The sequence below is a fragment of the Canis lupus genome, chromosome 19 (assembly GCF_048164855.1).
Source record: "Canis lupus baileyi chromosome 19, mCanLup2.hap1, whole genome shotgun sequence".
In the NCBI taxonomy this organism is placed as follows: Eukaryota; Metazoa; Chordata; class Mammalia; order Carnivora; family Canidae; genus Canis; species Canis lupus.
Genome location: NC_132856.1, coordinates 4,677,517 through 4,702,254, shown reverse-complemented (window position 1 = coordinate 4,702,254; position 24,738 = coordinate 4,677,517). Strand labels below are relative to the sequence as shown.

General features: G+C 45.0%; 2 protein-coding genes across 25 annotated transcripts in view; one reads left to right on the top strand and one right to left on the bottom strand.

Moving 5' to 3' along the window:
- Positions 1–6,585, top strand: part of ACAD9 (acyl-CoA dehydrogenase family member 9) — a 49,595-nt gene extending 43,010 nt beyond the window's left edge. For all 5 annotated transcript variants that reach the window (XM_072784955.1, XM_072784954.1, XM_072784958.1 and 2 more), the window contains 7 exons: positions 551–679; positions 2,638–2,717; positions 3,424–3,550; positions 3,744–3,821; positions 4,299–4,427; positions 5,044–5,116; positions 6,033–6,585. In XM_072784955.1, coding sequence (XP_072641056.1) covers positions 551–679; positions 2,638–2,717; positions 3,424–3,550; positions 3,744–3,821; positions 4,299–4,427; positions 5,044–5,116; positions 6,033–6,133 — 717 coding nt within the window. In that variant the 3' untranslated portion in view covers positions 6,134–6,585. The remainder of the gene's footprint in view (positions 1–550; positions 680–2,637; positions 2,718–3,423; positions 3,551–3,743; positions 3,822–4,298; positions 4,428–5,043; positions 5,117–6,032) is intronic.
- The window catches only part of CFAP92 (cilia and flagella associated protein 92 (putative)), a 60,594-nt gene continuing 40,294 nt past the window's right edge, over positions 4,439–24,738 (bottom strand). For 7 of the 20 annotated variants that reach the window (XM_072784950.1, XM_072784936.1, XM_072784939.1 and 4 more), the window contains 5 exons: positions 24,039–24,336; positions 9,714–9,878; positions 8,959–9,171; positions 8,734–8,878; positions 4,687–5,804 (listed from right to left, as the gene is read on the bottom strand). In XM_072784950.1, coding sequence (XP_072641051.1) covers positions 5,572–5,804; positions 8,734–8,878; positions 8,959–9,171; positions 9,714–9,878; positions 24,039–24,336 — 1,054 coding nt within the window. In that variant the 3' untranslated portion in view covers positions 4,687–5,571. The other 13 variants (XM_072784940.1, XM_072784948.1, XM_072784942.1 and 10 more) reach the window with 11 other exon arrangements.

Here is a 24,738-nt window from a genome sequence, read left to right as displayed (position 1 = left end):
CAAATTCATAGATTTTCAGGATAATTTGAAGGTTTTCTAGGTAATTTGGTGGAGACAGGTGATTTGGAGACCCTGCTCTTCCGCCATCTTGCCCCTCCCTCCAGCTTTCCACTTTTATGTGTCACCTGCAGGCACATGTTGGGCCAAGCAGCTCACTTACATGTGGAGAAGCAAGCTGCAGGTGAACGGGGCTAGGTGGACAGGGTCAGGCCTCCTGGAGAGGGAATCTGAAGTGGGTTTCAAAAGGACAGGAGTTTCCTCAGTGTAGAAGGTGTGGAGTGAGATCTTGCATCCCAGGGAAGCCTCAGAGATAGGAGGAGTCACGGTGGGTGGGGAGCCACAGCTGGTCAGTTAGGTCCAGAGAGAAAAGGACTTGTCCGAGGCCACCCAGTGAGACTGGCTGGGCTGGTCTTATCCTAGAGCCAGGTTCTCCATGTCAAGCTGCCTGTTCCATCCCCAGCCACTCTGCCCTGGCTGAGGCCCCCTCCCCCTCGTGGAAGGGACTTGGCCCTGTCACCCCTGTGCTTACCGTGTCCTGGCTCCATGGCAGGTGTTCAGCTCGGAGGGTGCCTGGCAGTGCGTGAGTGAGGCACTGCAGGTCCTCGGGGGCTCAGGCTACATGAGGGATTACCCATATGAGCGCTTGCTACGTGACAGCCGCATCCTGCTCATCTTCGAGGTGAGTGCCCGCCGCCCTGCCAACCCCCACACCCCCCCCCCCAAGTAGTCTCATTTGTCCCTCCTCATGCCTCTGCGTGGCCCCATTCTCCAGGGGTGGAGGTGAGGCTGAGGGGCCAAGCGAGCGCCCTTTTTGCTGAGCCTGTCCCTTCAGTTGTCTGTGGTGGGACAAACAGAGATCTCACGGGAGGCCCAGTTGTGCCTCCAGGGCTCACTCTGGGTTTGCCTTTCCTCCCCAGAGTACAGGCACCTCAGCAGGGTCCTCTCCATGGACTTTCCCAGCCCTGACACCTCCCTAATTGCTGCCCCCTCCATGGGCTCACAAGCCAAAAGAGGGAATTCTGTGAGTGGGGAGACCCCAGGTGGGATAACAAAGGGGGATGAGGAGCTCGTGGCCTGACTGACCAGGGTAGACTACGGAACACCAGTGCAGGGAGGGCCTGAGCTGCATCTCTCCCTCAGTGGGCTAGTGTCTCAGGAAGCCAGTGCACTTGGCCTTTGAGGACAGAAATGACTTTGGCCTGGCCAAGGGGAAGGTGGTTTGAGCCAAGGATAGGGAGATGGAACATGCTACCCCCAGATAGGGCATGCACTGAGTAGGATAAGCATATCTTTGTGGGAGCAGTGGATGGTCCTGGTAGGGGCGGAGCTGGGGCAGGTGGTAGAAAAGTTGGTGGGGTGGGGGCAGAGGGTAGATGAGAAGGGGAGCCAAGTAGCTAGGCTCGGGGGGCCCTTGGCCAGTAGGCAGAAGAGTTTGGATCTTACTGTGCAGGCACTGGAGGCCATTAGAGGTTTCTTTTTTTTTTTTTTTCATTAGAGGTTTCTGAGTAGGAAAGGACTTGAATGCATTCCCATTCTGGGAATTTCCCTGGGGCTGACGTGGGAGTTGCAGATGTGAGACCAGAGGCCAGGTGCACACAGTAGGAGAGAGGGCCGTGCAGAGAGAGGGATGGAATTAGGATGGCTGTAGGGTGTGCAGGAGGCAAGCCCAGAGATGAGACTTGGAGCCTGAGCATCCTGTGTGGTTTCTCAAGGGCGCTTTTGGATGCCCGGCTCCCAGGCTCCCCAACCCAGGGAAAGGCCTCATAGCTGCTAGTTCTCGCCATGCCCCCCACATGCCAGCCCTATGGTCTCCTTCCTTGGAGGACAGACAGGATGTGGCCAGCCTGAGGGTCCAGGGGCACTTTCCCAAGGGCTGCCCCCAGGACTGCTGCTTCCAAGGCCCCTTCCCCTTGACCTGGTTGAATTTGCTCCTATGTGACTAGATGGGGCAGCAGCTTTGAGGGCTGCAGAGTCCTCAGAGTGAGGCAGATGGTCCCATCTGGAGACTATGCAGGACTGGGCACACCTTGACTTGCAGTCCTCCCAGGGGTGTCTTCCTGTCCGTGGCCAGGCTGGCTGCAGGGCTCAGTGTCCAGTACTGGCTTTGTGACCCATGGCCCACCTCCCTGAAATAATCCCAAGGAGATTGGGAGGGGAACAGTGTGCACAGCAGCAGGGAAGAGGTGGCCCTCTGGGTACTGATACCCCGTACTGGGGGCAGCCAGCTCTCGTCCTTAGAGATCAGTGGCTCCCCTGAGGAACCTGGGAGCACTTGCTGCGTCCTGGGCATCGGCATCCCTCCCCTCAGGGAAAGGAGTTTCTCCCATTAATTATAAAGAAACCAAATTGGAGGCTTGGAAAAAGTGACTCCGTTATGTTTGGTCCTAGAAAGGTGGTAGATCCTGAGGGAGTCCCCGGTTGTCTGGTCGGCAACCTGCTCATCCCTGTGAAGGTGGGGCTAGCGTGTTGCCCTCACCCTCAGGTCACAGCCCTGCTCCCTTGCGAGGCTACTTCCAAAGCGGCAGCCTCCGTGGCACTGGCAAGCGGGCAGTGGGGTGGCCTACCCAGTTACACGCACAGCACAAACCAGCGCCATCCTAGTGGAGCCAACTTTAACCTCCATACTCCTGGCCACAGGGAACCAACGAGATTCTCCGGATGTACATTGCCCTGACAGGTCTGCAGCATGCTGGCCGCATCCTGACCACAAGGATCAAGTAGGTGCCAGCCCCACTGTCTGCTCCTCGGGCCCCATCCTGGGATAGACATCAGAATGGGGGTCATGGAGCCGTGCAGTGCTCAGCTCAGTCATAGGCTGGCTAGAGGGAAAGAAGGGGACAGGAGCCCTGAAAGCCAGACTGCAGAGCTTGGCCTTCACCTACAAGTGATAGGAGGTGCCAGCTGCCTCAGGAAGCCCTCATTGCCCTCCTCCCCTGGCAGTTTCTATCTCCCATGCTGCAGGGAGCTTTGTTTTCAGAGCCTAGGGATTGAGAGCTATCCCTCAGACAGGCACTGGGCTCCCAGACTAACATGAGACCACTTTCTTCACTCTTTCTCTTGCTCCTCTTAACCCCCATCATGGGGCTAGAACAACTAGAAATCACTGCTGGAGTCTGGTGTGAGTTGCTGAGAGCATCTTGCAGACTCCTTTACCCCAGAGCACCACCTGGGGGCTAGTTGTGACTGCTTCTTGTAGAGAGGCTCTGTGTGCTCTGCCTCAGAGACTGGCTGGGAGGTCTCAGGCATCCAGCAGGCCCAGGCTAGGGTAGAGCAGCATGTAGGGCCTGAGTTGTCCCTTTATTGTCTTGGATCACCAGAGGGAACCAGGTACCTGTAGCTCTGGGGTGCCAAGGGGGACCCTATTGCTCAACAGTGGGAACCAGCAGTGAGGCCTGAGTTCACGGGGCTGTGGGCTTTCTGCAGTGAGCTTAAACGGGGCAATGTGACCACTGTCATCGAGACTGTCAGCCAGAGGCTTCGAGACTCCCTGAGCCGAACCGTGGACCTGGGGTTGACAGGGAAGCTGGGAGCTGTGCACCCCAGTGTCGCAGTGAGTGGGCACACCTGGCATACCCCCCATGTGGGTGCCCTCCTGGTGGGTATCCTCGTCCAGAGGGCTGTGACCAGGGCATCTGGGAGGATGGCCCAGCCTGGTGGGCAGAGCCTGGGCCCCAGAGCCCTGGGCTGGGTGAGATGGGTACCGTGGGGAGTGGCACCAAGCAGTCTCTCCTCTGGCATACTAGGACAGCGCCAACAAGCTCGAGGAGAATGTGTATTACTTTGGCCGCACCGTGGAGACGTTGCTTCTCCGCTTTGGCAAGGTACCTGGGCCCCTGCCAGATCTGGGGATGGCAGGCCCTCCAGCTTGGGAGCCAGGGAGAATGGGGCATTTTATCTTTGGGACCAAGCCTAGAAAGAAAGCTTGGTCACCATGGATGGGTGGGGCTCTCTGTCCCAGGGGGCACTTGGGTAGATGTCCTTGGAGTAGGGAGGGGAGCCCAAATCTAGGGCCCTGATCTGTGAGGCTGCTGCTGCTCAGGCTGACATGAAGCACAGTAACCAGCAGCATGTGGTCTCAGCCAGGTTTCTGGGACCTGGTCTTGGCCTGATCCATGCCCAAATCTAGATAGAAGGGAAAACAAGGCGGCCAGTGAGCCAGCCTCCCACAACCCAAAGGGAGAGGCAGTGTTAACCCCCTTCTACTGAGGCATGAAGTGAGTCTTGGAGATGGCTGAAGATGGGCCCGGGGAGGGAGGTTCCTGGGTTGCATGTCTCCACCCTGGGCTCTGTGTTGGCAGACCATCGTGGAGGAGCAGATGGTCCTGAAGCGGGTAGCCAACATCCTTATCAACCTGTATGGCATGACAGCCGTGCTGTCGCGGGCCAGCCGTTCCATCCGAGTGGGGCTTCGAAACCACGACCATGAGGTAATAAGCCCTTGCCAGCTTTATCCTCTGCACTTTAATGAGGCCTGTGGTTGGGGAAGGGGGTCAGTGGATGGCAACGCTCAGTCAGGAGCAAGGGACTGGGCAAGTCAGGGCTTTGGTCCAGTGGTGGTCCCAGGAGGCTGGCAAGTTTGCTGAGCTGTGGCCAGTACCGGTGGTCAGCTCCAATGCGAAGATCTGTGCTGCTCAGGACATGGGGCCACTCCCTTTTGTTTTTCTATCTGAGGAAAAAAGAGTAAGTGATGGGGTCCCAAACCTTGTGCCTTCACCGCATCTGCCTTCCTTACCCTGCCTGAGGGGCCAGATGCAGTCACTAAGCACCTGCTGTGTGCTGGGTCTTTATTGTCCCTCAGTAGCCTCTGGGCACTAGCATTATGATGGCCTTCCTGCCATAGAGGAGACTGAGGCCCAGAGGTGTTGAGTAATTTGCTCTTGGGGACAGAGCTATTTGGGTCAGAGCTGGAATTAGAACCTAAGACTGACCCCCAAGCCAGGCCTTTTGACCCGAGCCAAGCTGCTTAGTTTGGCTGAGTTCTTGAAACACACACACCAGGGAAGGGATGCCCTATGTCATCCTCTTCAATCTTGGTTCTGACAGGTTCTGCTGGCCAACATCTTCTGTGCAGAAGCTTATTACCAGAATCTCTTCACCCTGTCCCAGCTGGACAAATGTAAGTAGGGTGGCCTTGGGAGGGAAGGTGGGCCTGAGTCCAGGTGACTGTTGATGGCCAGGCTCCCAGGGTCTGCTGGCTACTCACAAACCTCTCCCTTGAGTGAGGGCTGCTAAGGTCAGGTTCACCTGCAGCAGGGCCTGCCAGCTAGGAGCATATACCTGCAGGTGAAGACTGTCAGAGCCTCCCAGGGTGTGGCCCAGCATGCCTGGCCACCTAGCAGCCACCCAGTGATGTTCCACAAAGAAGGGAAGCATTTTATCTGCCTCTTTACCCCCTGCACTCCAGCTAAAATAAACCTGCCCTTCTAGCAGGTGTCTCAGGCTTTGGCCCTACCCTGTGCAGGGGCTTGGCACATAGGGCTGTTTGTCTAGAATGCTCCTCTACCGTAGCCACATGGCTATGTCTGAGAGGACCTGGCTCAGATTCCTCTGACCCTTACAGTCATTTCAGCCTCAAGGCTCCATGTTCTGTGTCCCCTGCTGTAGAGCCCAGCCCTGTTGCCAAGAGATGGAGGAGAGGCCATCATGGCACCTGCTGAGAAGAGGAGTACATGATTGTGTGCAGCTTCTGGCTCTGGGTGCTGGCATCTGTGTTCCATTCTGTGGTGGGAGACATGGTTTCTCTTGTAAAGGCTTGACTGGCAGAGGATCCTTCTCCAGCCCCTGTTCCCACAAGATCCAGAGTTCTGAGGGATCAACAAGATGAGCCCTTTGTTTTTCAGGATGAAGCCCCATCCCTCTTTTTCCCTACAGCCAGAATCACACTTCCTGAGGGTTTGGAGGAGGAAAGTTAGCTTCAGGGCTCCTTCACAGTGGGTGGGCTACTTTGTTTATTTAAAAAAAAAAAAAAAAAAAAAGCCACACCCCAGCAGTATTTCTTTTCTCACAAACCTATTAATATTTTTTGCTTTCAGATTCTCCAGAAAATCTAGATGAGCAGATTAAGAAAGTGTCCCAGCAGGTCCTAGAAAAGCAAGCCTACATCTGTGCCCACCCTCTGGACAGGACGTCCTGAAGCAAATGGACAGTGTTCCCTACTGCCCCGAGGCCACAACCCATCGCTGGTCAGCTCTTTCTCCGGGAGGTGGAGCACTTGGAATTTTTACAAGTGGAAATGTTTTTTCCCAGTATAGACCAGAAGGACTTTCTCCTGGCCTGGGGGCGGAGCTTCTTTAGGCTTTGCCCTGCTGGCACTGCCACTTGACCTGATCCCAGGTGCTGAAGAGACAGGAGAGAGAATGCAGTTGGTGACACCTGGGAGCTGAGGGGCTTCTGCTAGTTTAGGAGACATACAGTGGCAACGGGCTTGTGCTGCTGCCTTTGCGTCAGGAGGTTGGTGGGGACCTGTTGCAGGCATGGATAGCTACTTCTGCAAGACCAGCTGTGTTCATAGAACAAATGCACTTAACCTGTGTACTGGGAACCATCTGACAACAAATATAAAATGCTTTACCCTTTTAGCCCTCACGCTGTATACTGAGCATGTTTTTCCTCAGAGCCGAGTTTCCCCCTTTGGTGATGGTGAGGGGTGGGTGCCCAGCCCAGACCACAGTACCCTAGGGATTTTTAAGGCCCTGTCTCTGGTCTTTTTTATGGTCTGATACATGATAACACATGTTTTTTCCTGCCTGGGGCCTTTCTCTCTGCTGTCTGTAGAGAGGTTGGCCTCTACTCCTGAAGAGGGGGGCAAAAAGGAATCTTAAGGCATGACTAGACCTTTGCATTAGTCTAGGCTCCTTTCTGCTGCTGTTTCCCCACACTGGGTCACAGCATGCTCACACTGGCAAGCTTTGAGGTTTCTTCTGGTTCTAGGTGGTTTGGGGCTCCAGAAAACCACACTACAGATGTCACCCTGAGGTGGGAAGAGAAGACAAGGCTCCTCTTTCCTTTCTTTTTTTTTTTTTTTTTTTTTTTAAGATTTATTTATTCATGAGAGACACAGAGAGAGAGGCAGAGACATAGACAGAGGGAGAAGCAGGCTCCATGCAGGGAGCCTGATGCGGGACTCGATCCTGGATCCCAGGATCACGACCTGGGCCGAAGGCAGGTGCCCAACTGCTGAGCCACCCAGGCGTCCCTCCTTTCTTTTCAAGTACAAGTCAGTCTGCTATGCAAACACTGGGCTGGCCTGAGCCCTCTGCCAGGGATTGGATAACTAATCTTCAAAAGGTAAAACTTGACAAATCTTACGGCACTGGAGCTAAGTTACCAGTGAAACCTTAAAGGTCTTCGGGTGTTTTGTTGGCAAGGGGAGTACTAATCTGGTTCAATGCCAGCGACCAGAGGCTGCACAGAAGGTCTTTGCCAGGGAAGCTTGGGAAGCAGCTGTCCAGACCCCGTGCCCCCGGGACCTCCATTCAGGAAAGGGGGCTTCACTGTAGTCCCTGCAGTATGGACGCCCCTGTCGGCGGCTGGTTCTGTCTTCACTCGGCTGAGTTTCAAAGGCTGGGACCCCTGGTTCAAATCTCCCTTTCCCCCCTACCATTTCCAAGTTTTCTTTAAACATGGTGGGGAGGAGAGGCCTCAGTGTGCATCTGTGCCCAGGGAATGTGTGCTGGGAAGGCCTGCAGTGGAGTTCAGTGGCAGCAGTCGGGCCAAGGAGGTAAGCCTGGCATTGCTGGGCTGGTCTGTACCAACAGGACTGACCACGCAGCCCCAGAGCCTGGAGCTTGTTCTGAAGGGAAGGCAGCAGGGGCCAGACAGAAGGGAGACAAATTTCAGCAGCTTGTTGGCACTTCCTCTTGTTTCATGGAGCAGTTACCAGCTGCCTTCGAGGGTTAGAGAAGGAAAGAAATCCATTTTGTTTATCTGGTCTAGCTTTCTGAGAAAGGTTTCTCTGGCAAACCTTGTCACTAGGTAAACTTTCTCCCTGAACCAAGGTTCTGGCAACCAACAGATTTTGGTTCTCTGAGAACGTACAAATGATCTGGAGGCCCATCTTTATAAACAGAAGGATGAGAGGGACTCATGCTTCTAAACTCCCTCCTTCCCACACACAGTGGGAGATGGCAACATCTTGGAGCAGGAATGGAGTCAGAAGGTCCCAGAGGTGGCCAGAGCCTCTGCCCCCAGCTGCTGGCCGGGCATCTAGACCTGGGTAATGCGTGTTGGGGTGCAGACAGCCCTTAGACCTGTCTCCCAACTTACAAGTTTGATAGCTAAGAAACCGGGCCTAGCGGGGCCACCTAAGTGGCTCAATTGGTTAAGCAGCCAGCTCTTGATTTTTGGCTTAGGTCAGGATCTCAGGGTCTTAGGATCAAGCCCTGCAGGTTATGCTCCTCACTCAGCAAGGAGTCTACTTGAGGATTCTCTTCCTCTCCCACTGCCCATCTCCAAACTCGTGCATACTATAAGATAAGCTGGTACGGAGCAGGGACCAGGAACAGTGAAGGGACTTGTCCAACATCACCCACAGCGAATTAGTATCACAGCTGGAGCTAGAATCCAGGGCTCTTGAGTTCCAGCCTAGCACATTAATGCCAGACCCATTCTGACTCTGGACTTCCTAGCTTAGAAAGTTAGGACAGCTAAAACAAAAAGGGTACTGCCAAAGATGCAAAGCAGCAGAGGTCCTGACTGCCCACATCAGGAGGCTGAGCCTTGCAGAGGTCTTACCTGTTACAGGCTTAGGTGCTGGAGGACGGGGCAGCTCAAGGAAAAGTGGTGGCTGCTTATACAGGTCAAAGTCCTGGTGGCGCTGGTCCCAGCTCCACCTCTCTCGATCCAGCACACTAGCAGGCTGTGCATTTTCCCTCCGCTCCTACGTCGAGAACAACACAGTAAGTTAGGATGGAGGGCCCTGTAGACACCCCACTGGAGGCCCCTCTCCACCCTGTGGACCTCATTCAGCTCTGGATCAGTGCCAATGGGCGGCAGCCTGAGGTGATGGTCGCATTCAGTGGTTCTGTGAAGACCAGTCAGTTGGAATCCATTGGCTGTGAGCCAGGCCTGGCGGGATTTCTTCCTGGCTTTCTTCTCCTCTTCCTCTGAGTCCTGAGGCTCCACCATGGCTGAGAGGTAATTCTGGGAGTATGTGAATCTCTTCCTTGGCTCCTGGAAACAAGGGGCAGACACGAGGATAGAAGGGCTGGTAGCAGATGTGGAAGGGGCTGACTAGCCCTCCCATCTCCAGGCAAGCATTAGAAATGGTGGCACCGTTCCTGACAATGTAAAGGACCATTCAGAATAACAACTGTGAGGGTCACGTTCACATTCTCTTTGACAGAGCAACCCTTTTCTAAAGCTACCATGTTGGAAGCCTAAGCCAGGGCTTTTCCTTCATGGTGACAACAGAATGCTTTCTAAGGGGGTTTGCAGCCAGGCACACATGAGCATATGTTGAGGATCTGTTGGCTCACCCTTATGTGTGGAGGATCCCTACATAGTGCGGGAACAGAACATGTCTCCCCCAGCACCTGATGCCTGTCTATTTCCTCCCATTGGTTGGCTTTCTTATGCACACCAGAGATCCCTTGCTGATCTCTAGGCAGTATAGTCAAAAAAGGAGAGAGCTCACTGGATTAGCCAATTACTATTTTTCTGTCTGGAGTTACAAGCATTGACGGCCCGCCTCCCTCTCTGGGCCTCCCATTCACCTTGGCCATCTCTCGATACAGCTCCTTCTTAGCAAGCTCTGTGGAATTCAGGGACTGGATACTGTAGTTATAAACCGCATCTTTGGTAGGGGCTGAAATTCTGATCACCTTCACCACAGATTTTGGAGGCTTCTTACTAACCTGGTAGGCTCTAGTAATATTTTTCTGTGGAAAGAGACACCAATCATTATAGTCCCCTCAATACCAGCTTCCAGCGTGTAGTGAGCAAGATGATCTGTGGGACCAGGCCACAGCGCACATACCAAGTCCTGAATACTAGAGCTGCCATTCAATCACAGAACGCTACCAGAGGGCCACCTGCTCTAACCCCTCGCTGTCCATGGTGGAACTCAGGACCATGATGCGATTTGCCTAAGGTTAAAGTAACTGGAACACAAGAGCCAGCCACAGATAGAATTTGAGGCTCAGGTGGTCAGAAGTGGGAGAAGCTTGAAGCTTTCATGCATATACAGGGTAGATTATGACCTAAAGCAGCAAGGACTACCATCCTTGCCCATGGTCACCTTTAAGTGCTGACTACATAGGGAGTGTCAACCTTCTCTCCAGAGCCCCCAAGATGGTCTGACAGCTAGCTTCTTTGTGGATGAAAGCTGCGGTGTTGCAGGGAGAAGTGGCTGGGACCCCGAAAAGAAAGTTGCACTCTATTGCGGTGTAGCTTGCCCACCACTTGTCTATTAACTTTCAGCAAAATCACCATCTTCTGTTTTGAAACAAAAAGTTTTATTTTTTTTAAAGATTTTATTTATTTATACATGAGAGACACAGAGAGGCAGAGACACAAGCAGAGGGAGAACAGGCTCCATGCAGGGAGCCCAACGTGGGACTCGATCCCAGGTCCCCAGGATCACGCCCTGGCCACCTGGGCTGCCCAAAACAAAAATTTTTAAAGCTGAAGATAGTGACCTTGACTCACATTAACCACTTATTTAGGCCAAGCCCCAGTGTCTTGGCTTTGGAGTCTGAGGGATTTCTGTAAGAGAGAATGCAAAATAATCAAGGGAAAGTTAAATCTGTGATTCACACAAAAGTGTGAAAAATCAAGGCAACAAGATCCCCATGGCTTGAAGCAACAGGGACTTAAGACAAAGGCTGGTCACATTCATTGCATGAGGGACAAAACACCTGTCTTTGAGCACCTTCAAGATGACTGTGCCAGAGGGGCCATCTAAGCGCGACTGACGTCCAAGTGGTGCACACCTAGCTTCAATCAGAGCACTGGGTATTCTCTCCAGTTTTTCTGGTGGTTCTCAGTGGGAGGGTTGGTCGGAATGAGTCAGTCTCCTTCACAAAAGTGCAAGTTCCCTGCTCCTTCTAAACCTTACTAGTGGATTACAGCCTTGGGAAAAAAGTGGAAGTTCTGCCCAAAAGACATCACATGGTGAGGTGAGAACAGTGGTCAACAGTTGTTCAGGACATCTGGGGTTCTCTGCCCTGGGGCTGAAGGCTGCAGGGAACTCTGGACTGACAGCCAAAGTAACTAGGTGCCTGAGACATAGAACCAGTTACAAAAGACCCCAGACACAAACAGAACTGAAGCCAAGCTATTGGAAGGGATGGGGTAGAAATTTAAGGCAAATGTAATCATTCTTAAAAGACTAAAGAAACAAATATTGAGTGTAAAACATTAGAGTTTTACATAATAAAACAAATATTTACATAATACTTATTTACATAAATAAAGGGCGCAAGTGAGCGAGACACCCTGCGGAAGTGGAGCAGATGGAGAACAAATCAGTAAACTGGAAACCAGCTTGAGATAAAATTAGCCTGAGTTTAAAGACTGGGAACCAAAATGAAAATATCCAAATAACAAGCCCCAAAAGGACAGGGAAAGCAGGAGTAGGACATTTTAAGTAGAATTCCAAGCCCGGGCACACTATCTGCGACATGTAAGACCACAAAGGCAGAGACAAATCCTGAAAACCTCCAGAAAAAGAGCAGCCCCCCCCTGTGACGGGAGAAGTGCCACACTGGCCTCTGATTCCGCAGCAACCATACCATAGACAAGGTGAAGAGCTTCGACCCAAGACTGGACACCCAGGCAGACTGCCAGTCCACTGATGGCAGTGTGTCAGGGGCACACGTCCCACACAGAGGCTTGGGAAGCTTACCCAGACACTTTCCTTTGAAAACACACTTGGGAAAAAATACAAAAGGGAGGATGAAAACCCAAGAGTGTTTGGACAAAGGTAGCAAGTGATGGTGTCGGTATCCTAATAGTTTTCTTGTCTACAAGGAAACTACAAGGAAAGTGTAGTAACCTAGAACTGAAATTCTGGAGACTGGATCTATAAAAGGGATGGTAGAGTGGGAGTAGGAAAAGACAAAAAGGGGCATATGTGTGCTATTTGTCTTTTAAAGGAAATGCAATATAAAAAGTCTCAGAATTCAGTAGGAATATCTAAAAATGAATGTAGTCTTCAGGACAACCACCTTAGAAACAAAGAATGTAAACTTTTAAATCAGAAAAAAAAAACAACAAAAAAAACGTGGTCTACCAAAAGAAAGCAGAATAGGAGGAATTTAAAAGAAAAGGAGGTGGTCCCTCAAAAGCCTAATCTAACAATATTTTCAGTAAGTGGATTGTTTGCCAATTAATTAATCTCAAATTGGATTTTTTTAACCTAACAGTATGCTGTCTATAAAAACTGCTTTAGCGGCACTTAGTAGAACATGCAACTCTGAGTTTAAGCCCCACATTGGGTATAGAAATTGCTTAAAAAAGTAAATCCCTTAAAAACTGCTTTAGACAAAAAGTGTTGAAATTAAAGCAAGAATATAAATTAGGCAAAAAGAATCACAAAGCCAAGACAAAAACTAGAGTGGCATCTTTAACATCTGACCACATAATTCAAGATAAAAATGTTCGAGAGGCACAGATAGACATTGTATATTGAGAAAAACAGCAAGAAGTTATAACCATCATGAAGGTTGTGCACTTCACAATGTAGTCTCAAAATACATTAAGTAACAACTGACAGGATTGCAAAGAAAAATGAATATCTGCTTGACATCACTGGAGAGCAAGCAAAGAACTAAGAATCTGAGGGGCTAAGAATCTAGAGAGAAGGGAAGTACACTGAATCCTTTTTCCTCTCCTACGCAATTTGTTCACAAGGTATTTGCTGATTCCTAAATTGCACATGAATGAGATGAATGCAGCAGATAGTTTGGAAAATGTCACCATGCTAGGGAAACAAAAAATGAGTTTCAGAGTGTGCCAAGGAGGAAGGCACCAGGTTATACCCTAAGCTTACAATTCAGAATTCAGAATATCTATGCTTTAGAAATAAGGCCAAACAAGGGATAAGCCTGTTTAAGAGATTTGTCCTTTATTTGCCTGCTAGAAGAAAAGTAAATCCTCTTTGGAGGAAGGTATCAAGAGCCTCTACAGTTTTTCCTATGCAGCATTCACCATTTAATAGAAACACACTGAGGCAATCTTCTGATCCAATACAATCCCTATCAAAATTTCAATGGTATTTTTCACAGAAATAGAACAATTCTAAAATTTTTATGGAACCACAAAAGACATCGAATAGCCAAAGCAATCTTGAGAAAGAGCAAAGTTGGAGGCTACATTTCCTGATTCAACTATATAGTACAAAGCTATAGTAACCAAAACAGTGTGATACTGCCTTTAACAACAGACACATAGGTCAATGGGAGAGAACAGAGAGCCCAGAAATAAACCCACGTGTATAGTCAATTTATAACAAAGGAGCCAGTAATATACAATATAGAAGGTATAGTCTTTTCAATAAATAGTGCTGGGAAAATAGGATGGCCACATACCAAAAAAAATTGGACCTCTATCTTAGGCCATACACAAAAATTAATTCAAAACGTATTAAAGACTTGAACCTAAGACCTGAAACCGTAAAGTTCCTAGAAGAAAAAAATAGGTAGTTAGCTCCTTGACATCAGTCTTAGCAATGATTTTTTTTTTGGATTTGACAACAAGAGCAAAAATAAGTGGGACTACTTGGAACTAAAAAGCTACACAGCAAAGGAAACAAATCATCCGCAAAATGAAAAGGCAACTTACTGAATGGGAGAAGGCATTTGTAAGTGATACAACCAATAAGGAGTTAATATCCAAAATGAATAACTCCTGTAACTCAATAACAAAAAACAAACAACAAAACACACCTGATTAAAAAATGGGCAGAGGATCTGAATAGACATTTTTCCAGAGAAGATAAACAAACGGTCAACAGGTAAGTGAAAAAGTGCTTAACATTACTAATCATTAGGGAAATGGAAATCAAAACCACAATGAGATTTCATCTCACACTTGTTAGAATGACTATTAGAAAAACAAATAGGGGATCCCTGGGTGGCTCAGCGGTTTAGCGCCTGCTTTGGGCCAGGGCATGATCCTGGAGACCCAGGATTGAGTCCCACGTCAGGCTCCCTGCATGGAGCCTGCTTCTCCCTCTGCCTGCCTGCCTCTCTCTCTCTCATGAATAAACAAATATCTTTTTTTTTTTTAAAAAAAGAGAACAGTTGGAGATGTGGGGGAAAAAACGGTATACTTGTGCACTCTTGGTAGGAACGTAAATTGGTGCAGCCACTATGGAAAATAGTATGAAGATTCCTCAAAAAATTAAATGGAACTACCATATGATTCAGCAATTCCACTTGTATTTATCTGAAGAAAACAAAAACACTAACTCAAGAAGATAGATACATCCCCATGTTCATCGCAGTGTTCTTTACAATAGCCAAGACATGGAAGAAACCTATCAGTGGGTGATTGGACAAAGAAGATGGGGCGTCTGTGTGTGTTGTGAACACAATGCAATATTAGCCATAAAACAGAAGGAAATCCTGCCTTCTGTGATGACATGGATGGGTCTTGAGGGCATTACGCTAAATCAAATAAGACAGAAAAAACACAGCTATTGACTGATCTCACTTATTTGTGGAATCTAAAAAATAGGAACTCATAAGTACACAACAGATTGGTGGTTGCTAGAATTGGGGGGGTGGGTGAAATAGATACATGTGGTCAAAAGGTACAAACTCAGTTATACAATAAGTAAATCATGGGGATGTCACATATAGCGTGGTATAGTTAATAGTACTATATTGTATGTTTGAAAGTTGCTAAGAAAGTAAACCTCAAGATAGTAGTTAATTGGGAAGAAAAATGGTACTTTCTGGGGTGATAGAATCAACTACACCCTGATCTGTGTGATGGCTTCACAGGTATCTATATAGATAAAAGTGAATGAGGCTGAACGCCTCAGATTTATGCATTTTACTATATTTAATATATATCTAAAAAGTATTATCAGAGACAAAGAGACCTATCATATTTATGAAAGAAATCAATAGGATAAAGCAGTCCAAAATTTGTATGTATCTAAAACATCACTTGACATATATAAAGCAAAAACAGAGGATAAAGAAATCTATAATCATATTCGGAGATTTTAACAGACTTCCCCTACTAACTGGGAAAAGAAACAGAATTTAAAAATAAAGATATGTATTTGGGGAAAAAACACTAAAAAACAAAGTTGATGTATTTGGAACACTATCTACAGCTACAGGATACTTTTTTTCCCCAAGTATTATGGAACATTTTCCAGAACTAGCCTATTTTGGACCATAAATCAAATAGCAACAAAGGATAGAAATTTACAGAATATATTCTCTGATAACAATGCAGTCAAAGTGTAAAACTGAGTAACAAAAATTCTAAAGTATTTGGAAATTACACAATTCACTAACCCACAGATCAAGGAACAAATTGAAAATGGGAAATAGATAATATTTTTAACTGAATCATCATGAAAATATGATGTATAAAAACTTGGGGATGCACTTAATGGTCATAGGAAGTTTTTAGTAAAATGAATACATTATAATGATTCATGTCTGAAAATTATCTAAACATCCATCTGAAGACATTAGAAAAAGTGGAGCAAATTCAAGCTGAAGTAGGAAGGAATGAGTTGAAATCAGGGGCAGCCCTGGTGGCGCAGTGGTTTAGCACCGCCTGCAGCCCAGGGTGTGATCCTGGAGACCCTGGATCAAGTCCCACCTCAGGCTCTCTGCATGGTGCCTGCTTCTCCCTCTGCCTGTGTCTCTGCCTTTCTCTCTGTCTCTATGAATAAATAAATGAAATCTTTAAAAGAAAAAAAAGAGTTGAAATCAGTGAAATAGAAAATAAGTGTATAATATGTAAATAAAGCAACAGAGATATTGATTCTTTGAAGGAAATAATGCATTTGTAAATGCAATTTCAATAAAAATCTCAAATATCCATAAACTCATGTGTAAATAGCAACTTGATCTGACACAACTGGCAGTATATATCATTGAGGAGGGATAGGCTAGAAATGAAATTAGATTCCTACCCTCATATGGAAAATAAATTACAGATAAGTTCAAAATTTAAGTATGATAAAAATTTAAATCTTACTAGAAGAAAACACAGACTAGTTTTATAACTTTAGGGTGGGAAAGGTTTTAAGTAAGGCAAAAAATGTAAGTCCTAAAGGAAATGTAAATTTTACAAAATAACTTTTTTATCCATTAAAAGACACCAGTAAGAGAGTAAAAAGAAGTCAAGTACCAAAAGAGATTTGCAGTGTTTATAAAATGCAGTTGTTAGCACTGGGAACATTAAACCAAAACCACCTAAAGTTCAAAAGGACACATTTGTAAAAGAAATTACCAAATTTATGAAAATATATTCAACTACACTAATAAACAATGAAATGCAAATTAAAACCTTCATGAGATACTATTATGCATTAGATTAGCAGTAATTTAAGTCTTACTGTAACAGATGTGAGCATGGAAGTAGGAAAACAAAGTCAACGCATCGCTGGCTGGTTTATAATAGTATAAACATTTTGGAAGGGGATCCCTGGGTGGCGCAGCGGTTTGGCACCTGCCTTTGGCCCTGGGCGCAATCCTGGAGACCCGGGATCGAATCCCACGTCGGGCTCCCGGTGCATGGAGCCTGCTTCTCCCTCTGCCTATGTCTCTGCCTGTCTCTCTCTCTCTCTCTCTGTGACTATCATAAATAAATAAAAATTTAAAAAAATAGAAAATTAAAAAAATTAAAAAAAAAACATTTTGGAAGATAAAGTGTTACCCAAGAAAGCGGAAGTACAATTTAACAATTCAAATCCTAAGTATACATCTCAAAAAATCTTGCATATCATTTTAGAAGATATGTTAAAAATATGTAATTGCTTAAATAGCAAAACATATGAATACAAATGCCCACTAATTATGGTATATTCCTACACTTAGACACATAAATATGGTTGAATCTCATTAATACTGAGTAAAAATTAAAATTGCATAAGATTATATACAGTATCAGGGTACCTGGGTGGCTCAGCGGTTGAGCGCCTGCCTTCGGCCCAGGGCATGATCCCAGGATCCCAGGATCGGCCCAGGGCATGATCCCAGGATCGAGTTCCACATTGGGCTCCCTGCAGGGAGCCTGCTTCTCCCTCTGCCTGTGTCCCTGCCTCTCTCTGTCTCTCATGAATAAATAAAATCTTTAAAGAAAATTATATACAGTATTATTCCATTTTATAGCATTCAAAGATATGCAAATGTAAAAAATGTCTATGAATATATATGCATGTAGTATCAACAACAGTGCAATAAAATAAAATTAGAAGCACACAAAAACACAAATATAGACAGTAAGCCTTAAGAGAAAAGCAAGTAATAGATAAAATTTAGGATAGTGGTAACTTCTGGGTAAGGGGTAAGAGGTGGAAAACAGCACACAAAAAACTATAGAAGTATTGATAATGTTTGATTTTCTTAAGCTGGCTAGTGGGTATAGGATATTGGCTTTATTTTTAACAGTACACACATTTATGTTCTTATATGTATATTTAATAAAAGTTAACAAAACAACTTATTCATAAAAATAAAAGAGGAACTTGTGAGAATTCCTATAAAAACACGACTGAAGCAGAGACGCCTGGGTGGCTCAGTGAGTGGGCACCTGCCTTTGGCTCAGGGCGTGATCCCCTCAGGGCATGATCCCCCATCCCACATCTGGCTCCCTGCAGGGAGCCTGCTTCTCCCTCTGCCTGTGTCTCTGCCTCTCTCTGTCTCTCATGAATAAATAAAATCTTTAAAAAACAAAACAAAACATGATTGAAGCAATTTAAAACTATAAATTAACATAGATGTCACAGGGAAAGATCAATTTAAAGAAGTGGAAGATAAGCAGAACACAATGTAAAATATCAGTAAGTACAAATTAAGAGGGAAAACAAAATGCAGGAAAGTTCTTTCAAGTTCCAATGAAAAACGAGATCCTACCTGGACACCTAGACTGAACATTAAGGATTAAAGGAAAGTTTTTAAAAAAGACTCCAGAGGAAGTAACGTTTAGTTAAAAAGGAAAAAGGATCAGATGGGCATCAGACTTACCTACAATTCTTGATTTTGGAAAGCAGTAGATTTGGTGGGGTTGTGGGGAGGGTTGTGTACAGAGATTTGAAAGTATAATCTTACAAATAGCTCAGCTGCTATTCAAGAGCAAAGACAATGATAACCATGGACCTACAAGCACCTTGAAAGTTTATTATCCACAAAGACTTTCTGAAAGAAAAAAAATAGTAAAGCAAAGGATAAAGTAGACACAACCTCTGCCCCCCCACCCCTGCAAACACATATGCACACATTGTAGCAAACAAGTAAAATTGTAGTTGGCAAGGAGGAAGATAGGACTTCTAGTATGGTGGAGTAAGGAGCTCAATCCTTTCCTCAAAAAACAATAAAACTGGACAAAATTGTCAAAAGCAACCATTGGAAATTGTGCAAAGACATACAAAAAACTTAGAAGTGTTTACTCATAAAAATGTGAACTTAAGAACAGTAGGAGTTGGTGTCACTCCTGCCACCCCTGGGCACTTAGAGCAGTGGTTCTGTTAGGGTGTGCAAGTCATGAAAATCCGTGGCTGTACTGCTTAAATGCAGACTTACTTGATTTGAACTGCAGCTTGAAAAACCCCATGTGCATGGCTAATTATAAGCAACAATAGCAATGTCAGCTGCAAACAAACAGAACAGGCCAGCTGTTCAGCAGGCCTGAGGTTGCAATCCTATGTGAGGCAAGCAACAGGCAAGCAATTAATCAAAATTTAACAGGGAGATACAGGAAATGAGATGGTCACAAAGGACCTTGATATGCTCTTCATACATGCTTGGTTACTGCCTGCCTGCACATGCAGAGGAGACATGAGAGGACCCAGTGAAAAGTCAAAGCCAGAGAAACTGAATGCATGCCCCTACCCACACACAGATCCATTGATAAAGATTGAAAACCTGGCTGCCTAGAGGCGGGCAACTTCTGACCATTTGTTGGCTGATGACTGATTGATGCAGACACAGTGGTGACCTCAAGGAAGACAGGCTTAAAATAAAAACAATTTAAAAACAAAGAGGGGCACCTAGGTGGCTCAGTCACTTAAGGGGTGGACTCTTGATTTCAGTTCAGGTCATGAACTCAGAATTGTGAGATCCATGGCATGGAGCCTACTTAAGATTCTCTTTCTGCCCCTCCCCCGACACTCGTGTGCACACACACTCTCTCTAAAAAACAAAAAATCAGCAAAGATTGCTATCTGCAAGCTTTCTATCTGCAGCTTGCTACAGACCACTGAGGAGACACTCCACAGATTTTGTGCAAGCAAGTTATTAAATGACAGATACCACCACCCTTAGGGATAAAAAGCAGAATCCAGAGTTGCTGCAATGCATATTAGATGTCCAGTTTCCAATCAAAAATTAGGAGACGTGCAAAGAAATAGTAAAGCATAAACATTATTCAGGAAAATAAAATAAAGCAGTCAATAGAAACTGTCCAGTGGGTTCAGCTGGTTGACCTCAATGCAGCTGTTATTTAACAAACTAAAGAAAATTATTTTAAAAATTTAATTTTTTAAAAAATTTTTATTTATTTATGATAGTCACAGAGAGAGAGAGAGAGAGAGAGGCAGAGACACAGGCAGAGGGAGAAGCAGGCTCCATGCACCGGGAGCCCGACGTGGGATTCGATCCCAGGTCTCCAGGATCGCGCCCTGGGCCAAAGGCAGGTGCCAAACCGCTGCGCCACCCAGGGATCCCAAATTATTTTAAAAATTTAAAGAAAGTATATGATCAAGAAATAGATCATCTAATAAAGATATTTTCAAAAAAAAGCTAAATGAAGACTCTGCAGTTGTAAAGTACAGTAACTGAAACGAAAAATTCATTAGAGGGAAACAACAGGTATAAGGTGACAAAGGAATATGAACCCTAAAGATAGAGATTATCCAGTCTGAGGAATAGAAATAAAAGAATCTTTTATATTAATAGTGCCTCAAGATCTGTGGGACATTGTTAAGTGAACCAACATGGACATAATGGGAGTCTGACAAAGGGGATGGGGAGAGAGGAAGAACAGAAAAAAGTATTGAAGAAATTAAGACCTGCAACATTAATCTACTGATCTAGGGAAGCTCAATGAATCCCACGGAGGGTAAATATAGAGAAATCCACACCTGTACATATTAGAGTCCAACAGCTAAAAGAAAAAGACAATGAGAAAATCTTGGAAACAGCAAGAAAAAAATGACTCATCATGTACAAGAAAACAATATGATTAATGGCTTAATGTCCATCAGAAAGAATAGAGACACGGTGTAATAATATTTTCAAAGTGCTGAAAAAATTTTCAGTAAATACCAAGTATTCTATGTCTAGCAAAAGTCATTTTCAAAAATTATAGTGAAATAAAAATATTCTCTGATAAAGGTAGAATTTGTTGGTAGTACCTGCTTTCTCGGATATACTAAAGGAGGTCTTTTAAAGCTGAGAATAAATGACACCAGATGATAACTAAGAACTACATTAACAAAATCACTGGAAAAGATAAATATATGATAAATATAAAATACATAAATGCATTTTCCTTCTCTCAACTTTTAAAAGACATGATTGCATAAAACAATAATACTATATTTGGAGATTGTTATATGTCTATATAACATATTATATATATATGTAACATAACAATAACAGTATAAAGGAAGGGAGGAAATGGAACTATATTATAGAATAGTTTCTACATTTTACCCTAATAAAGCTAGTTATAAGTTGTAGTAGATTGTGAAGATGCATATTATAGAAGAATCCTAGAGAAACCCCTAAGAAATAACTTTTTTTAAAAAGATTTTATTTATTTATTCATGAGAGACACAGAGAGAGAGAGGCAGAGACACAGGCAGAGGGAGAAGCAGGCTCCACGCAGGGAGCCCGACATGGGACTCCATCCGCGGTCTCCAGGATCACACCCTGGACTGAAGGGTGCGCTAAACCGCTGAGCCACCCGGTCTGCCCCCTAAGAAATAACTTTTTAAGGAAAACAATCAATGAGGGAATTAAAATGATGCACTAAAAATATCTGCTCAACACAAAAAGGAGGCAGTAAAGAAACAACAGAGGATCAAAATCAATACTTAATACATTTTTTAATACTTAATACATTAAACAAAAGACATCAATTAAAACATCAATTAAAATTAATTAAAACATCAATAATTATATTATGCATAAATGGACAATCAAACAAAGATTGTCAGACTGGATTTTTTTGATAAAAGATCCAGCCACTTGTTGTTTAAAGTGGACGTATATTGGATGCAAAGGCATAAATAGTTTGAAAGTCAAAGCGGGTGGAGGGCAGCCCAGGTGGCTCAGCGGTTTAGCGCCACCTTCAGCCCAGGGCCTGATCCTGGAGACCCGGGATGGAGTCCCATGTCGGGCTCCCTGCATGGAGCCTGCTTCTCCCTCTGCCTGTTTCTCTCTCTCTGTATCTCTAATAAATAAATAAAATCTTAAAAAAAAAAAGAAAGAAAGAAAGTCAAAGGGGTGGAAAAAATATGTAGTATGCAAACCAGAAGAGAGCCAGTGTGAGTAAATTAACATAATACAAAGTGTTTTTTTTGAGACAAGAAATGTTATTAGGAACAAAAAGGGATATTTTATAGTGATTAAAATGGCAGTTCACCAGGAAGATATAGTTATAAACACAAACATATCTAACAACAGAGCCCCAAAATACAATAAGCAAAAATCAACAGAATTGAAAGGAGAAACAGATGATTCAACCACGAATAGAGACTTTAATACCTCAATCCCAACAACTGATAGAACAACTAGAAGGAAAATCAATACCACAGGAGACCTGAAAAACACTATTATCAGCTCCTGTCATTTATATAACATTCCTCCCAATGTCAGGAGAATATATATTCATTTCAAGCCTAAAGATGGATCTAGGCCATAAGAGAAATTGTAATAAATTTCATAGGATAGAAACCATACAAAGTATGTTCTCCAGTCACAACAAAATTAAATTCTAAATTTCTAAAAACTACAATGGAAATTATAAAATATTTTGTGATGAATGAAATAAAAATACAACATACCAAGTTTATGGGATGCAACTAAAGTAGTGTTTAGGCAGAAATTTGTAGCTGTAAATACATGTATAAAAAAAGGTCCAAATCAGAAACTTAACTTTACTCTTTAGCAAACTAGAGTCGCAAATTGAATCCAAATAAGCAGAAAGAAGAAATTGTAATACAGTTTAGGATAGAAAAACATGAAATAGAAAAATAGAGAAAATGAACAAACTCCAAAAGTAGTTCTTCAAAAAGACCACCAACATTGGCATATCCTTAGCTAGACTGCTCAAGAAAGAAAAAGATACAAATTAGTACAATCAGGAATGAAAGAGGAGACATTCTACTGACTTTACAGAAATTAAAAGGATTATAAGAGAATCCCATGAACAACTGTATGTGAACAAACGAGGTGATTTACATGACATGGACAAATTCCTGGAAAGACACAAATTATCAAACCTGTTTTAAGAAAGAGACAATCTGAACAGACTTATAACAAGTAAAGAGATAAAACTAGTCATTTAAAATTTACCCAAGAAAAGCTCAGGCTTAGATGGCTTCACTGGTTAGTTCTACCAAAATACTGAGAGAATGAATGCCAACATGTCACGTTATTTCCAGAAAATAGAAGGAGAGGAAACACCAACTCATTACAGGACCAATATTACACAGGTACCAGTGTTGGACAAAGCTATCACAAGAAAAATACAAAATATTAGCAAACTAAATTCAGAAACACATAGATAAAAGATCATGTGCCATTACCAAGTGAGAAATATCCCAGGAATGCAAAATCATATTAACATCCAAATATCAAGTAACGTAATCCACTGTATAAATAAAAGAGAGAACCACAATATATACAGGGAAAAAAAGCATTTGACAAAATCCAACATTTATTCATGATAAAAACAACAAACTAAGACTACAAGAAAACTTCCTCAACTGAAAAAGTGTACCCCAAACCTGCAGTTAATATCCAACTTAATGGCCAAAAGTTGCTTCCCCCTCAAGATCAGAAAGAAAACAAGCATGTCTGCTCTTACCACTCCTATTTGACTCTGTACTTTATACTCTCAGTTGTTCGACTTTTTTATAGGCTTATACCTCAGTCTTGTTTTATAATTTGTATGGAATCTAAGGCAAATAACAATCGGAACACACAATACGTGTAACACTTCACAAAATTTGGCCAAGGATGTATACAGAGAAAAATGTGTAGCCTTTCTTATTAAATAAGAAAGAATAAAAATGAATGAAGTAGTCAACTCAAGAAGCTAAAAAGGTAAGGATGCTTAGGTGGCTCAGTCAGTTAAGCTTCTGCCTTAGGCTCAGGTCATGACTCTAGGGTCCTGGGGTCGAGCCCTGCATCAGGCTCCCTGCATCTCCCTCTCCTTCTGACCCTCCTGGCCTGCTTGTGTGCTCACTCTGTCTCAAATAAATAAACAAAAGCTTTTAAAAAGCCAACAATATACACTTTCAAAGCTTATAAACTTCTAAGAGACTTTCTTTTTACTAGAGGTTGGGGTGAGGGTGCTTCACAGAGACCCTAAGTGGACAGCCTCAAGTCACACCTTTTTGGTTGGCGTGAAGTGAGGGAGGTTCTCCTTGGCCATTTGGGCCATATAAAAGCATTCCTAGTCACTTTCAGGAAGGATAGGGACCTGAGGGCTGGAATGCACGCCTCTGACCTGGTTCAGTCCCACAGCCAGTACTCCTTGCCCACCCTGCCCGGGATCCCAGGAGAGCAGATACAGAACTGGTCATCTACCCTGTATCTCCCCACCAGTGACTGGACAGCCCCAGTTGAGGCGAAGGCCTGGGGCCCCTGACTCGGGGAGGAGAGAGTGCCCACCTGGACCAGGCTGGACCCCTGGCCCTTGTTCTTTAGCACCATGGTGTTCCGCCACTGCAGATACTTCTCCTGGTGGGCCTGGATCTCGTAAGCAAGGGTGGATTTCTGACTTAGGAAGTGCTCAAGACTGAGGGTGTGCTGAGATGGCAAGGCCAACAGTTTTCCTTCTGTGAGATCTTCTTGAGAAATGGGCAGCCCCAACTCCTGGCTCAAGTCTTTGACCATGGCGGAGGATGGCAGCAGGTCTCTCGTGATCACCTCTCTGAGCTTGGTGCTGTGATGGCAGATGCAGTAGATCCTGCAAGGCAGAAGGCCACCCGCATGGCCTTACCTATCTCTCAAGATCATCAAACCAGCCCCGTTTTACAAGAGAAAATGAAGCTCAGAAGTTGTTTAGCTGGTCCCAGATCACAGAACTCGTATGCCAAGCCGAGAGTGCACCTGAACCAGCCCACAAAAGAGAATGCTTCCTTTTCGCTCCCCTCCCAGCCCCCAGAAGGTAAGGATTTCCACAATCCACTCTGATTACTTTTCTGCTACTGTGGCCTTATTCCATGCCTGTCACCTCCCCACATCCCACCTGGGAGCAGCCCCAACCAGCCAGCCACCAGGGGTGTGGATCTCAGAGCTCCTGCCACACAGAGGGCACCACACACACAGCCTCGGATCTCAGCAAAGCTCAAGGACTGAGCAACCACCC